Raw genomic sequence first — 13,097 nt, forward strand, 5'->3', positions numbered from 1 at the left:
TTTGCCTTTCAGAGCAAATAAAAGTCACCCAGTAACATCCCTGGTTTCCTGTAATGTGTGAAAATCATTCCCCTGCTTTCGATGACAGACACCTGTTGCTTCCAGTCCTTGAAAGCAGCTTGGCGTCCGCAGTGGCCCCACAGTGACACAGGGCCAGAGCCGCACGCCTCCCAGCTGCTTCCTACACACTAGAAAGTGCAGACAAACACATGTCGAGAGAGACTAGATGCTAGGTCTGGAGCAGAGCCGGCCGGGAGGCGGAGTTGCCCCTAGCTCCAGCCAAGCATCCCCCTAAAAGGAAGGGTTATGTGGATCTCCTGGACGGGAGAACTGGTGGAAGGCAGAATCTGGGCCCCGCCTCGGGCACACTCGAGCCCACAGACACCCTACCCCGTTCAGTCTCACCCTGGAGCTCAAGGTCCCCCTTGCCTCGGGTTGCTCCCAGCAGCATTCACAAGACAGTGCTGAAGGAAAGCATTCTCACTGAGGTGTGAATGACCCATGACTATCCAAGCCCAGGTCCACTGGGGTTTTAAAAAGATTCTCAGTCACCCAAGGTAGGAGTCTCAGATGACGGGCTTTCTTGAGAGTTCCTTGTTGGGGGAGGGGCACGCCCTGCCGAGGACACCCCTTCTCCTGACATGGGAACAGCCTGTGGGCCTCTGACAGCCAGCACCACAGGACCCACCAAGGAAGCCTGTGGTACTGGCTGACCAGGGTTTGCAGAGCCTCTCTGCGGGTGGTACTGGCTGTGGAGATCCATTCCATGGGGGATATGGTCCTCAGCCATCAGTTTAAAGGGAGGAGGCAGACATGAACTCGCGTCCCCCCCACCCAGCCTCCCGCCCCGTGGTCTTCTGCACCCTCAGCCATGACAAGCCCTGTGCTTCCCTCTCTGTCTCCCGCAGGTGGGTCTCCATACCCTGGTGTGCAGATGGACGAGGACTTCTGCAGCCGCCTGAAGGAAGGCATGAGGATGAGGGCCCCCCAGTACGCAACTCCTGAAATGTGAGCCCCCCGTGTGCTCCCTTCCCCGCCCGACCGTGCTCTCCCCACCAGCACACCTTCGAAAGGGCCCTCTTGGGCCCAGCTGTGCTGGGAGTACTTGCTGGAAGCGGGACACATTATCCCTGACCTGTGCCTCCCTACTTCTCTTGAGCACGGACATGACTTTTCAAGGCCATTAGCTGGAACTGAACTCAGAAGTTGAGCTTCTAGGCATGAACGCAGGCGCAGTGAACAGACCACCCAGGCACAGAACACAAGACCTTGTCCTCATTCCCAAAGCAGAAGCCAGATGAGCTAAGCAGCCCCAGGGGACGGAGGGCGTCCTCCATTCACGCTAGAGACCCGTGAGGGGTTTTCATGTGGAGTTCAGGGGAAACGATGCAGGACAGGGAAGGGGACTCTCCCGAATGAAGTGGTAAATCATCCTCCCCAGAGGCTCTGTGGGCATTACGACTTGTCAAGACTCATTCTAGGAATTGGCAGCTCTGAGGAACTTCTTGAGGGGGTCCCCGCTTACGGTCCTAGAGTCTAGGCTCCGTGTGAAGGCATTCTCCACTGTGCAAACACTTGCTGACCTCCCTCAGACACCCTGCTGCCCCTGAAGCTTTGTGGAGGTTTTGCGCTTTGAGGCCTAAGCAGGAACGGGATGACACCGGGCAGTTCCGTCCAGCTGCTGACAAGGACTCGGGCCTTCCTGCGGCGGCACCACCTTTCCTGAACCGGCAGGCGGCCCTCCCTGTCCTACCTGCACAATGGGGTCTTGTCAGAAGCCCTGGGATGGCCTTTGGGGAGGAGTCAGAGGGAATAAAGGAAGCGTGGGCTTGGCCAAAGCTCAAGGTTGCAGTCTCTTTCCTGAAGCATCTGGAGACAAGACTAAGTCAGGCCCCGGATGGGGGGATGGGGGGAGACTCAGGGCCCGTGAAGGCAGCTCCGGGGAGGAGCGGGAGTGCAGAAAGGAGCTGGGGCGCCTTCTTGTCAGGCTACTGTGGGGTCTGGTCAGGAAAGTCCGGAGACCTTGATGCAGGGCTCCTGAGACCTGGGAACGGAACTAGATTAGCCCCCAGGATGACATTTGAGCTGCGGAGCCTGGAAGGTACAGAGAGCTTTTAATCGCCTGCTTCCTTTTGCTTGGTGGAGAGGGGCAACCGCGGGGAGATCTGGAGTGAAATGAGATTACTTTGCACTTTATGGTTTTCTAAGTGCTTCCCCGACACAGTTCCATCGAAAGCTCCCAGCAGTCCTTGAGGGGCAAATAGGCAGATGTTATAATTTGAATTTGATGAGTAATGAGACTAATCATCTCAAAAGTGAAGTGATGTGTCCTCCATCGACTAAGTAGCAGAGGAGATGGTTAGAAGCCTTTTAGATGGATTTCCCTATATCCCAGGACTGTTAAATTAGAAATATATTCCACATTCCTTAGGAAAAAAAGGTTTCTCTAATGTGTCCACTCATGCTTTGAATATTCCTTCCACTTTTCGTATAACCTGACAATCACGGAGTGCCTGGGTGGCTTAGTTGTTAAGTGGCTGCCTTCAGCTCAGGTCATGATCCCAGCATCCTGGGATCGAGCCCTGCATCGGCCTCCCTGCTCAGCAGGAAGTTGGCTTCTCCCTCTCGCTCTGCCCTTCAGCTCCTGCTCTCTCTAATAAATAAATAATTCTTTTTAAAAATCTGACAATCACAAGACTAGTTCTCAACTACGAACTGTAATAATAACTGAGTAACATTTAATATTTTTTAAGTGCTTAAGATATTAAGTGCTTAAGTGCCAGGCACCGTCTTAAGGGTCCTTGAACACATACTAACTTACCTAATGCTCATTACCACCCTACAAAGTAGGTACAATTATTCACGCCATTTCACAGGTGAGAAAACCAAGGCACAGAATACCTGAGTGGTCTGCCACATGGCTAGTAAGTGTGTCTGAGCCCAGACACAACACCAGGCTACATGCTTGCAGGGTCTAATACCTGTCCAGATTCCAGTCCAAAAGGACAGTAGAGGTACAAAGTCATATCAGCTTTGGGCTGAAAACCCCCTTGGACTTTATCAAAGCTTTAAGTCTCCACATGAACCACTCCAGGAAACCCCTGAAAAACCATGCAGCCTATAGACAAAAGGATGGTTCCTCAACGCTGGGGAGTTATAGAAATGGTGTAAAGCAGTGGCTTTGTGAAATGTGTGCGCAGAAGGCTAGAATCCCAACCTTCAGCCATTCTCAAGCATTCGAGAGCTGGTGGCGTAACTCGTCTTCTTGTTTGTTCCACAGCGGGAAGGCCTGGGTGGAGGACAGAGTACAGCTCTCAGCACTAGCCCCTGTGACCTGAACTTGGCCTAAAGTGGCGTGCATTTGGGGGCTTGGGTGATAGCTTGAACAGGAAGCCCTTCCCCTAGCTTGTTTCAGGGAGGGCTGTTGGGGTGGGTGCAACTCATGTCTCTTTACTGTGCTCAACCTGTTTACTTAGTGATGTAAACGGTTCGACCCTGAGTGGCTGGTTCCTTGCCCAGGGCCTGTTTAATCAGATGTCTTTCAATAAGGAAATAAGCAATGAATGTTTTGATTTTTTTTTTCCTTTTCCTTTGGTGTTTGCGGAGATGATTTGCATTGGATTTTAAGCAAGAGGAAAGGAAAGTAGAAATCAGAAACCGAGAATCAAAATAAAAACAGCAAGTAGTTGTAGGTGGTCCCTTCTGCTAGTTTGGGCTGAGAGAAGCCAGGGAGAATCCTGTTCACGGCAGCGTTTGGCTCAGCAGGGAAAGGGTACTGACTGAGAGAAGCCAAGGCCCCCAGCAAGACTATCCCTCTTTTTTGCCTGGTTCAAGCCTTTCTTGCTTTGGTTACCTTTTATACATTATCCGCATATACACTGAATGTCCTTCCAAGAGCCTCCAGGACTGCTCGTTGTTAGAACGGCCTCGGCCTCAGGCTGGTAAGATGGAAGCAGGCCGGCCTTCACCACATCACAGCCAGTGCAGCCAGGGGATGTGGGACCACGGGCTTGGTCCAGTGACCTCCTGTCTCCTTGGTAAACGTTTTTGCACCCAGCTCAAAAAATTAGTCAACCGTGTAAACTTAGTAAACCATGAGTTCCACATAGGATCGGGCAGATGGTCTTAGGCCCCTTCAGACCTCTGGCCACTAGCAGGCTGGCCTGGGTTGCCTGAACAGAGCAAGTGTCCTGAGCCCTGGCTTGGAGGCTAGTGGTCAGGGATAGCCAGGGGCCTTGGGCACTGCAGCCCCTGTCCTAGGTCTCCAAGACAGTGGGGACAATAGGTCCCAAGTTGGAGAGCCTGTGTTCCCCCTCCTCTCTCTCAGTATCCTGCGTGTCTGCAAACTGAGCCTCGTAGAGTGGTCCTTGACATTGGCCTTCCCAGCTCTTGGGACCCATTGAGCCCCACCACACCCCCTGGGAGTTAAGTAAAATGGGTACAGTAGATGAAATACGCAGACCAGAGGGAACCAGAGCCACCTTCGGAGAAGAGCCTTGACCTATCAGTTTGGACAAAGTCAGGAGAATCTGTGATTCAGACAAGTGATCCTTAAGAGCCCCAGTCCCTTAATCAAAGACTTAGGAGAGGTGCTCGCTGGGCACTTGAAAGTAGGCGCTCAACTCCACCATCTAGTAGAGGAGCTTGCCTTTGAAGACCGGTACCCACGGAGGTTGTCCAAAGACCACATGGGGCCACCCCTGCCCTGGGGACCTGAGGAGACACAGCCTGGACCACAGTGTCTTGCCTCTCAGAGTTGTTTCTCTGGAGTGATACTTCTGCTGTTCAGGCTTTGGCCAACACTGAAGGACAAGGTACAAGACAGTCCCATGAAGTTGTTATTTCCTAGATGGAAATGACAGTGTTGAGAGGCATGTAGGACAGCTTTCTTTCGGATTTCAGTTCTAGGAACAGCCAGGCTTCTTCCAAGTGTCTGGTCTGTTTTTAACTTTTGCCTTATGTGCATCACATAGTTACTCTTCCTTTTCTCCAGCTGCCAGGAAGCTCGGAGCACTGCCTCTATCCCCCTCCTCTGTCAGGATATATATTTTGCAGATTAGCCTTGCTAGGTCTTCCCAGAGACCAGTCTGACTTCACATCAGATACTGGAGTACCTTTGTGGAAGGGCCTGAGCTAGGTCAGGGGTGTGGAGACGTGGTCCCTCCCCCACAGCGCCAACAGCCAGGTCCTGATCCGGTTCCAAATTCTGAGGCCATTCGGACTTTGCTCCAACTTGGTCAGAGACCTCTCTAGCCCAGATGATCTTCTAAGAGAAGAGATTACAAATAGTAAACAGCTCTCGAGGAGAGCCAAGAGCCCAAGGAGGGTAAATCTCCAAGCCTCGGCCTCTGTTCTGCAGAGGGGGTGGGGCAGGCTGAGACCTGCATTCCCTCCAGCAAGACCAAGAGAAGAACCCAATACCTTTCCAATCTCCAAGGTCAGAGGAGAAGACTTGTAGGGAAAGCCTGTTGACGTTTAAATCCCAGGACACCACCTAGCTTCTGTGAGATTAAGACAAACCTGTCCATACCTCACTCAGTCTGTACCTAGCTCCTTGAGAGGTGAGGGAGGCCCATTGGTGATGGCGGCTTTGAAATGCTGGAGCTGTGGGGGGGGCGGGGCGGAGCCGTATGCAAGAACCTGCAGGCGGCCCAAGGAATGACCCACACTCTACACAAACGTTCACCTTCTGGAAGGGACAGGGGTCCTGTAAACAATGCCTTCTCCACCCGTCTCCACTGCTGAGCTCTATCATGGAGCCATGAGTCCATGGACACACCACATGCTTCTTTAAAAAAAAAAAAAAAAAAAAAAAGATTGGCTCAGGCTTCTTAACAGCCTGAGATTAGAAGTACTACAAACAATTTGCCCATGGATATTGGTGTGTATGTGAGCTTTTACCTTTAAGGGATATTGCCCTGCTTTTGAGAGTGGGGGGAGGAGCGCTCCACGGCACAGCCAAGTGCAAGTCCATGGTGGGGCTTCCTTTCGCAGGAGCCCAGCTTTATTCAAGAGCAGCTCACGCCTTCCCTCCTGCAGACCGACCAGCATGCCAAAGAACCTGGGTGGCGATGGGCTCCGGAGGTTTGGTTTGTTAGTCTGCCTTTGTAGACGTGTTTCCCACTACTACAGGACCTGGTCCCAGCAGCCTTGCATGGGAGGGTGTGGCCTATCCCCGTCCAAACACGGAGGCGAACACGAAATGCTACAAGAAGCCTAGTCTGGGTCTACGGGACAACACGCATCACTTTGCTGACGGGTTTGGGGCAATTTATACGATTACCACCGGTCTTCAGCTACTTCTGTTGTGCTTTCCCCCCGACAGCTACCAGATCATGTTGGACTGCTGGCACAAAGACCCAAAAGAAAGGCCAAGATTTGCAGAACTTGTGGAAAAGCTAGGCGATTTGCTTCAAGCAAACGTACAACAGGTAAAGCTGAGTTTATCTTGCATAGGAGAAGCCCCAAACGCCTTTGAATAGAAGTCAAGGGGGTGTTTTGTTTGTTGTGTAAGAGCTATTAATAGCAGAGATTAGCAGTTAAGTGTGTGTGCATGTGTGCGTGTGTGTATGCACAATTATCTTCCCCAAACACAACAGAGATGGCAGAAAGGGGACAGCTGAAGCTGGCCTATTTCCCAGACATGGGTTGAAATAGAAATTTGTGTAATTAGAGTTCCATCTTTGGTATTTTAGGATGGCAAGGACTATATCCCATTAAATGCCATACTGACAGGAAACAGTGGGTTCACGTATTCACCTCCTGCCTTCTCTGATGACTTCTTCAAGGAAGATATTTCACATCCAAAGTTTAATTCAGGAAGTTCTGATAATGTCAGGTAAGATTTCTTTCTTTCCTCAGTCTTATAACATTTTCAAACATTAGACAACGGGTCTACCTCCTAAATTCAGCTGTAGTTAACCTTTTGCTCTATTTTGTCTCTATGTATAGACTTTATAGGTGTATTTTTTTTGTTTTTGCTGAACTGAAGGAGAGCTTAAGGCATTATAACATTCTACCCCAAAATCTTGTAAGAAGGTCGTTCTCCTGTGTTGCCACGTCAAAATGATCACACCAAAGAAACGGATAGTTCCCTTATTAAATATTCCTATTTCCTTAAGTTCCCCCAAATGTCTTTTGTACCTTAAGAAAAAACAAAAGACAAACACAGGATCCAATCAAGAACAGCACATTACATTTTCTTCAGTTTTATTCTAGAATGCTCCTACCTCTTTCTTTCCCTCCCCATAATTTTTTTTTTTAATACGGCCTTAGATTAAACTTTTTTTTTTTCCTTACTTGACACACTAGCCTATCTCTCATTACTGCAGAGAAATTTGAAGAGATACAGGGGGAAAATACTGATTTAGTGTCTCTACTGGGGGGGGCAGGACTTGGCTCTTGGGTACTAATGATTACACGTGTATCACATGTTTGGCAGAAGTGGTTACACGTGTATCAGCACGTCCTTAGTAGTGGTTACACATGCATCACACACCAGTCCTAACAGTACACGAGGATGTTCACTGCTACTAACGGTTCCATGCGCATCATTCGGTACTACTGGGCACACAGACACACGCTCTGTGTGGCCTGGCCCTGTGCCCAGCTCTTTGTGGACATCAATTCCTTTAATGCTCTAAACAGTACTCTACAGCAGGTATTATTAGTCCTGTCACACAAACGGGGACATTAAGGCTCCATGGCAGATGGCTTGCCAAAATAGTACGTCTAGAAAGCGCCAGATTGGAGTTTGTAACCTAGGTGGTTGGATACTTGCTCCCTGTTCCCATGCCATCAAAGCAATTTTTAGGACATTTAGACTATCCTGTGGGCCTTGTGACATCTTTATCTGCGTGGGCACAACCCTAGAGCTTTGGCCCCAGTTCAGCCAAGGGAAGCACGGCTAAGGGTTGGGGCAGTCTGAAAGGACCGATAGCCATCTCTGACAGGCCTAGAAGACCAGCCCGGATCTGTGGTCGTGGGTTATAGGTCAGTGGTACCTGCTCACACTTCCCAACCAGCCCAAGAGGCTGACACAGATGAATCACCCTTTTTTAAGATTAAAAAACTAGCTGGGATGAGCGATATCTGATTGTATCAGAGGTGGGGGAGGGAAGTTGTCAGTTATTTTTGCCTTTTTAGGATGCTGCTAAGCCTTCGGCCAATAACTAGCTTAGCTAAGAAATTTGGCCTTACAGGTGATGATGGGGTTTCAGATGGAGAAACTCAGTCTGTAGGTGAACTTGCCTTAGGAGGAAGCACATAGTGCAGCTCTCTGCAACCTTCCTACTGGGTCTTCAGCAACAGACCAGTAGTTATAGGAGAAAACACAAAAATACTCCCCATTTCTCCCAATCTGGAACCCCAGAACAGAATATACAGGACTAGCTGTTACATCAGCTGTGTGACCTTGCAAGGTCATTTCCCTGGTCTCCTCACACCCTTTGAGAAGTAGGCAACTCTACGTGATCAAGTCCTATCCCTTCTATGGGCATCATTTCTTTCCTTTATAGGATAGGGTGTTTAGACTGTGTGAGGATTCAGGTTTCTTCTAGGCCTCACATTTTTCCATTTCCACAAGGGACTGGAAGCCCAGCCACTGAGGAGTCTCTCAAGAGTCCTCTGGGGTTTTGCTCAAAACTATGCAGTGTGGATTGACTGCCATGGGAAGATCCCGAGGGGGCACGCAGAGCAGGAGACCTTCAGCCTCAGGAGCCAGGGGATTTCTGTGGGACTGTGGTTCACCTCAGCTAAGATACAGCACCCACAGTCTCCCAGCTAATAAAAGCTGGATGCATTTTCCTGTCTTGACTATTCTTTCTGCTTCTTCATCAGATACGTAAATGCTTTCAATTTCATGAGTCTGGAGAGAATCAAAACCTTTGAAGAACTTTCACCAAACACCGCCTCTATCTTTGATGTGAGTAATGGGATTCACCTACTCAAGGCCTTTTTGCGGTCTCTATCCAAACTCCGGTGGTCTGGTGGCTCTCGGTCCATGGGGTCAGTCATGAGTAGTGGCAGAAATGACAATTTCAGGGGAGTGACAAGACTTAACTATACAGACTTAACAAGACTTAGCTATAGAGAGCGAACTTGAAAGCAGGTAATTCTATAGTTTGACGATGACCCCGAATTCACTCCAGGACCACGTCTTCATCTGGGCATAGTTGAGTCCCTTAGGAAACCTCATAGTGTTTCTAAGCTTCTTGGCGATCAAAGATGGAATCCTGCTTTCAGATTAATGAAGGAACTTAAAGCTGTGAGTGGCTGGGTCTTCAGGATCTAACAGAAAGCTCTCCCTTAAGAATAGCCTTGCGGTCCTGAGAGAAGTCGACCCAGGCCTCATGCTCCTTCCCACTGAGGTTCTAGAAGCTGAACAGCCACAGTCCTACCCAGCCACACTGAGAGAAAACAGTGCAGCCCGGCAAACACAAGGCTTTATCCAGCTGGTCCCACTGAAACTCTAGGACGTGAGGTTGAGAGAGTACCCCTCTGCCACCAAGCCCCTGACACTTGAAGTGTGATCTCCAGATAAGCACCGTGGTCACTAAGCGGGCTAGAAATGCCAAGTCTCAAAACCTATCCACACTTACGGAGTCAGACTTTGCCCTGTCACGAGGTCCCCAGGGGACAGATGTGCATGGCAAAGTTTGAGGGGCACTGGTAAGGCCCGGGTCCCATGAAAGGGCTGGGAAGCCCACCCCCGTGGGAAGGTGATGTCTGCAAACACTGTGACCTTGAAACCCAGCACAGTCATCATTTAGAAAGCACCAGGAGAGTTTCAAACACACTAGAGAGGAAAAGATGACCGGAACACTTAAAGGCATTACAACTAAGCCGCAGAACACAAAAGAAAAGTAGCTGGAAATTTTGTTTTTCTGCTTCTTAAGCCGGCTTTCAGTGCCAGGAAGCGATGCTGAGATTTCTGTCCACTTCACCCCTCCCCAGCCCGATACAGTGGGGACCGCAGCAGCTCCTTTGCTCACTTAGGCTAGCCTGCTGGTGAGTACACACACATGAACACAGCCCTGTCAGAGGCTCAGAGGGACAGAGTGTGGAGTCCACACGCTGGGAACGCAGAGTATGCAGGAGCCTGCCTGGGACTCCACGCGAAAGCTGAACCAAGGAGAAAAAGGAATTGTTGCAAACCGTGACCATAGAGGGCCCCAAAATTCCATAGGGTCCACCAAAAAAAAAAAAAAAATACAGTGTCTCGCAGTGTTTGCATTTAGGTAGGCCCCAAATAGCAGCATACTCACAGACAACAATCCTCTGCCAAAATTCGCTTTCATAGCTGTATACAATCATTTGCATCCAAGTTTACTTTGAAAAATGCTCTCCTGTTACCTGAAGCTTCCCCTTTTGTTGAAAGGTGTTTTTGTCACCTTCAGGAAGAAGTACCTCAGAGTCACAGGGTCTCCACTGGTAGGTTTCACAAGAAACACAATAGGTGTTTCTTGCCACTGACAACACTTTGATTTGCGCATATGGAGAATGTGCTTGGTCTTAATAAGCAGGGGAGGACAGGGCTTGGCGTGACTTCAGACGTGCATCCCAGTATCAAGCCCCCCCCACCCCCATCGGACCTCTCTGGGGTCAGCCAAGGAGTGACCTCTGTTTCCTTCCTCCCTCCAGGATTACCAGGTGGACAGCAGCACCCTGCTGGCCTCCCCCTTGTTGAAGCGCTTCACCTGGGCTGAGAGCAAACCCAAGGCCTCTGTGAAGATTGAGTAAGGAAGCTGGGGGTCTTTTCTGTGACCAGCCGATGGGGGGAGGGGTATGAAGGAAGATGCTGGGGAAAACTCAGTGGGGACCACTCACCCTCTTGAACTACAGTGTTCAGGCATTGCAGAAAAGCACTTTGTGCCCTCAGATGGGCAAGAAGGAGGGTATAAAAATCAAAGAAATGAGCACCGAGTGCTGAGAAGGATTCGAGAAGTAGAAATGTGCGGACAATTCTAGCAGGACAAGCAGTCCAAACACATGAAACACAGTGTCTCGGCTGGAAGGAGCCCGATTCAAGGCCCACCTGAACAGGGCAAAAGTCAAATGGAGACATGCTTACCGGGGCAGGGAGGGCAGCTGGCCCGTGCTTATACCCGGGGCTGCAGCATTGGTATGGGAAAGCACACGGTCCTGTTTTCCCGGCCTAAGACATGCCATCCTGAGAAGCCGATGCTTCCAAGAGAAGGCTGGTTTCTTGTTGGCTCCTGGCACCTCACCCTCCCTATGGTGGCCATTGGCAAGTGCTGTTGGAATTACCTGGGCCCCAGCTTTTTACATGACCGGCCCTATCACCGCAGCTTCTCTGTGCTCGTCTCAGAGATCGTGCTGGACAGGCAAAGGCTGAGCTGATCTATAAGGCATTCCCACCTTTCCCGACTCAATGCCTGCCCGTCTCACTCAGAGGCAGAACGTGCTCCTCTCTCCTCTAAACCAGGGGTCAGCAGACTTTTTCTTCAGGAGTCACATAGAAAAAAACTACTTGGGGTGCCTGGGTGGCTCAGTCAGTTAAGCCAGTGCTTTCAGCTCAGGTCATGATCGCAGGGTTCTGGGATGGAGCCCCATATTGGGTTCCCTGCTCAGCAGAAGAGGCTCCCTCTCCCAGTCCTCCTGTCCTGCTCCCCCTGCTCATTCTCAATCTCTCTCTCTCTTTCTAATAAATAGAATCTTAAAAACAATAGTTACTCAACTCTGCCATTGTAGGATAAAAGCAGCCATCACCCATCTATAAACAAGGAGGTGTGGCTATGTTCCAGTAAACTTTACAGAAACAGATGGCTGCGGCCAATGAGAGCATGAAAAGTTGCTTAAGGTCATGAGTCATCAGGGAAACGCAAATCAAAACCATGACGAGATACCACTTCATACCCACTAGCAGAGCTAGAACCGAAAAGTTGGCGTTGATGAGGATGTGGAGAAATTATAAGCGTTGTGTGTTGCGGTGGGAATGGGAAATGGTACAGTCACTTTGGGAAACAGAATAGCAGCAGTTCTTCCAAAGGTTCGAGTCACGCAATCCCCCTCCTTCGGTATATACCGAACAGAATGAAAACGTACGGCCGCACAAAAGCTTAGTCACAAAAGTTCATGGCAGCAGCATTCATAATAACCCAAAGTAAAAACAAGCCAACTGCCCTTCAGTTGATGAGTCGATAAAACGCAGTACACCCGTACAAATATTATTTGCCAATAAGAAGTATGAAGTACGGACCCATGCTACAGCGTGGACAAGCCCCGGAAACACTGTTCAGTGAACAAAGCCAGTCGCAACAGACTACATAGCGTAGGAGTCCTTTTACGTAAATGCCAGGAATAGGCCAATCTATAGAAACAAAGTCAGTGGGTGGCAGACTAGGGCCGGGGGTGGGAAGTGTGGGGAGGAAGGGTAACCGGCTATGCAACTGGGTATGTGTTTTGCGGGGTGAGGAGAATGTTCTAAACGCGATTGTGTTGATGGTCGCACCATCTGTGAATATACTAAAAACCTTGCAGCTGCACACCTTAAACAGGTGAGCTGAATCTCAATAAAGCTGTTAAAAAAAAAAAAAAAGGAAACCAAGCAGATGGCCAGCCCACAGGCTGTAGTTCGCTGACCTTGATCCACATCAAAATGTGGCCCCAAATGCCCCTCAGTGACAGAGTTAGCACAATTTAACCACAAGGAAGTCTAAAAGGGAGGCACGCTGACAGGCAGATCTTCGCGCTTGTTTCCTTTTAACATGAGCACCGTGATGGTACCAGAGCAGAGTCCCCTCAGAGGGGAGCCAGTTAGGGGACCCTCACAAAGATGACGCAGATAAGGGAGAAAAGAAAGCAGACTACCAACCACCTTATGTTCCCTATTTTGGAACACTTACTCAAGATCCCTGTGAAGGAAAGCAATCATCTTGCCCTCGACTCTTGACATTAAAAATACGGCGAATGCTTGACGTTAGCCCAGGCCCCATCGGAATAATGCGGTAACGTCCGAGGTTTTCTCGTTCTCACCCCAGCATGAAGAAACAAACGAACTTGAAAGGACAAGAGCAGCTTTTCTTCCCTGTGTGTCTGTCTCAGGCTGGATGTAACAAAGAACCAGAAGCCAGTTT

The 13,097-nt window shown here is 49.7% G+C and overlaps 1 protein-coding gene across 1 annotated transcript in view; it reads left to right on the top strand.

Annotated features, from left to right (window-relative positions):
• Window positions 1-13,097, top strand: part of FLT1 (fms related receptor tyrosine kinase 1) — a 174,610-nt gene that overhangs the window by 157,723 nt on the left and 3,790 nt on the right. The window contains exons 25-29 of the mRNA XM_032314380.1: window positions 909-1,008; window positions 6,326-6,431; window positions 6,696-6,838; window positions 8,839-8,923; window positions 10,642-10,736. Of these exons, the coding sequence (XP_032170271.1) occupies window positions 909-1,008; window positions 6,326-6,431; window positions 6,696-6,838; window positions 8,839-8,923; window positions 10,642-10,736 (529 nt within the window). The remainder of the gene's footprint in view (window positions 1-908; window positions 1,009-6,325; window positions 6,432-6,695; window positions 6,839-8,838; window positions 8,924-10,641; window positions 10,737-13,097) is intronic.

Source organism: Mustela erminea, chromosome 15 (genome assembly GCF_009829155.1).
Source record: "Mustela erminea isolate mMusErm1 chromosome 15, mMusErm1.Pri, whole genome shotgun sequence".
In the NCBI taxonomy this organism is placed as follows: domain Eukaryota; kingdom Metazoa; phylum Chordata; class Mammalia; order Carnivora; family Mustelidae; genus Mustela; species Mustela erminea.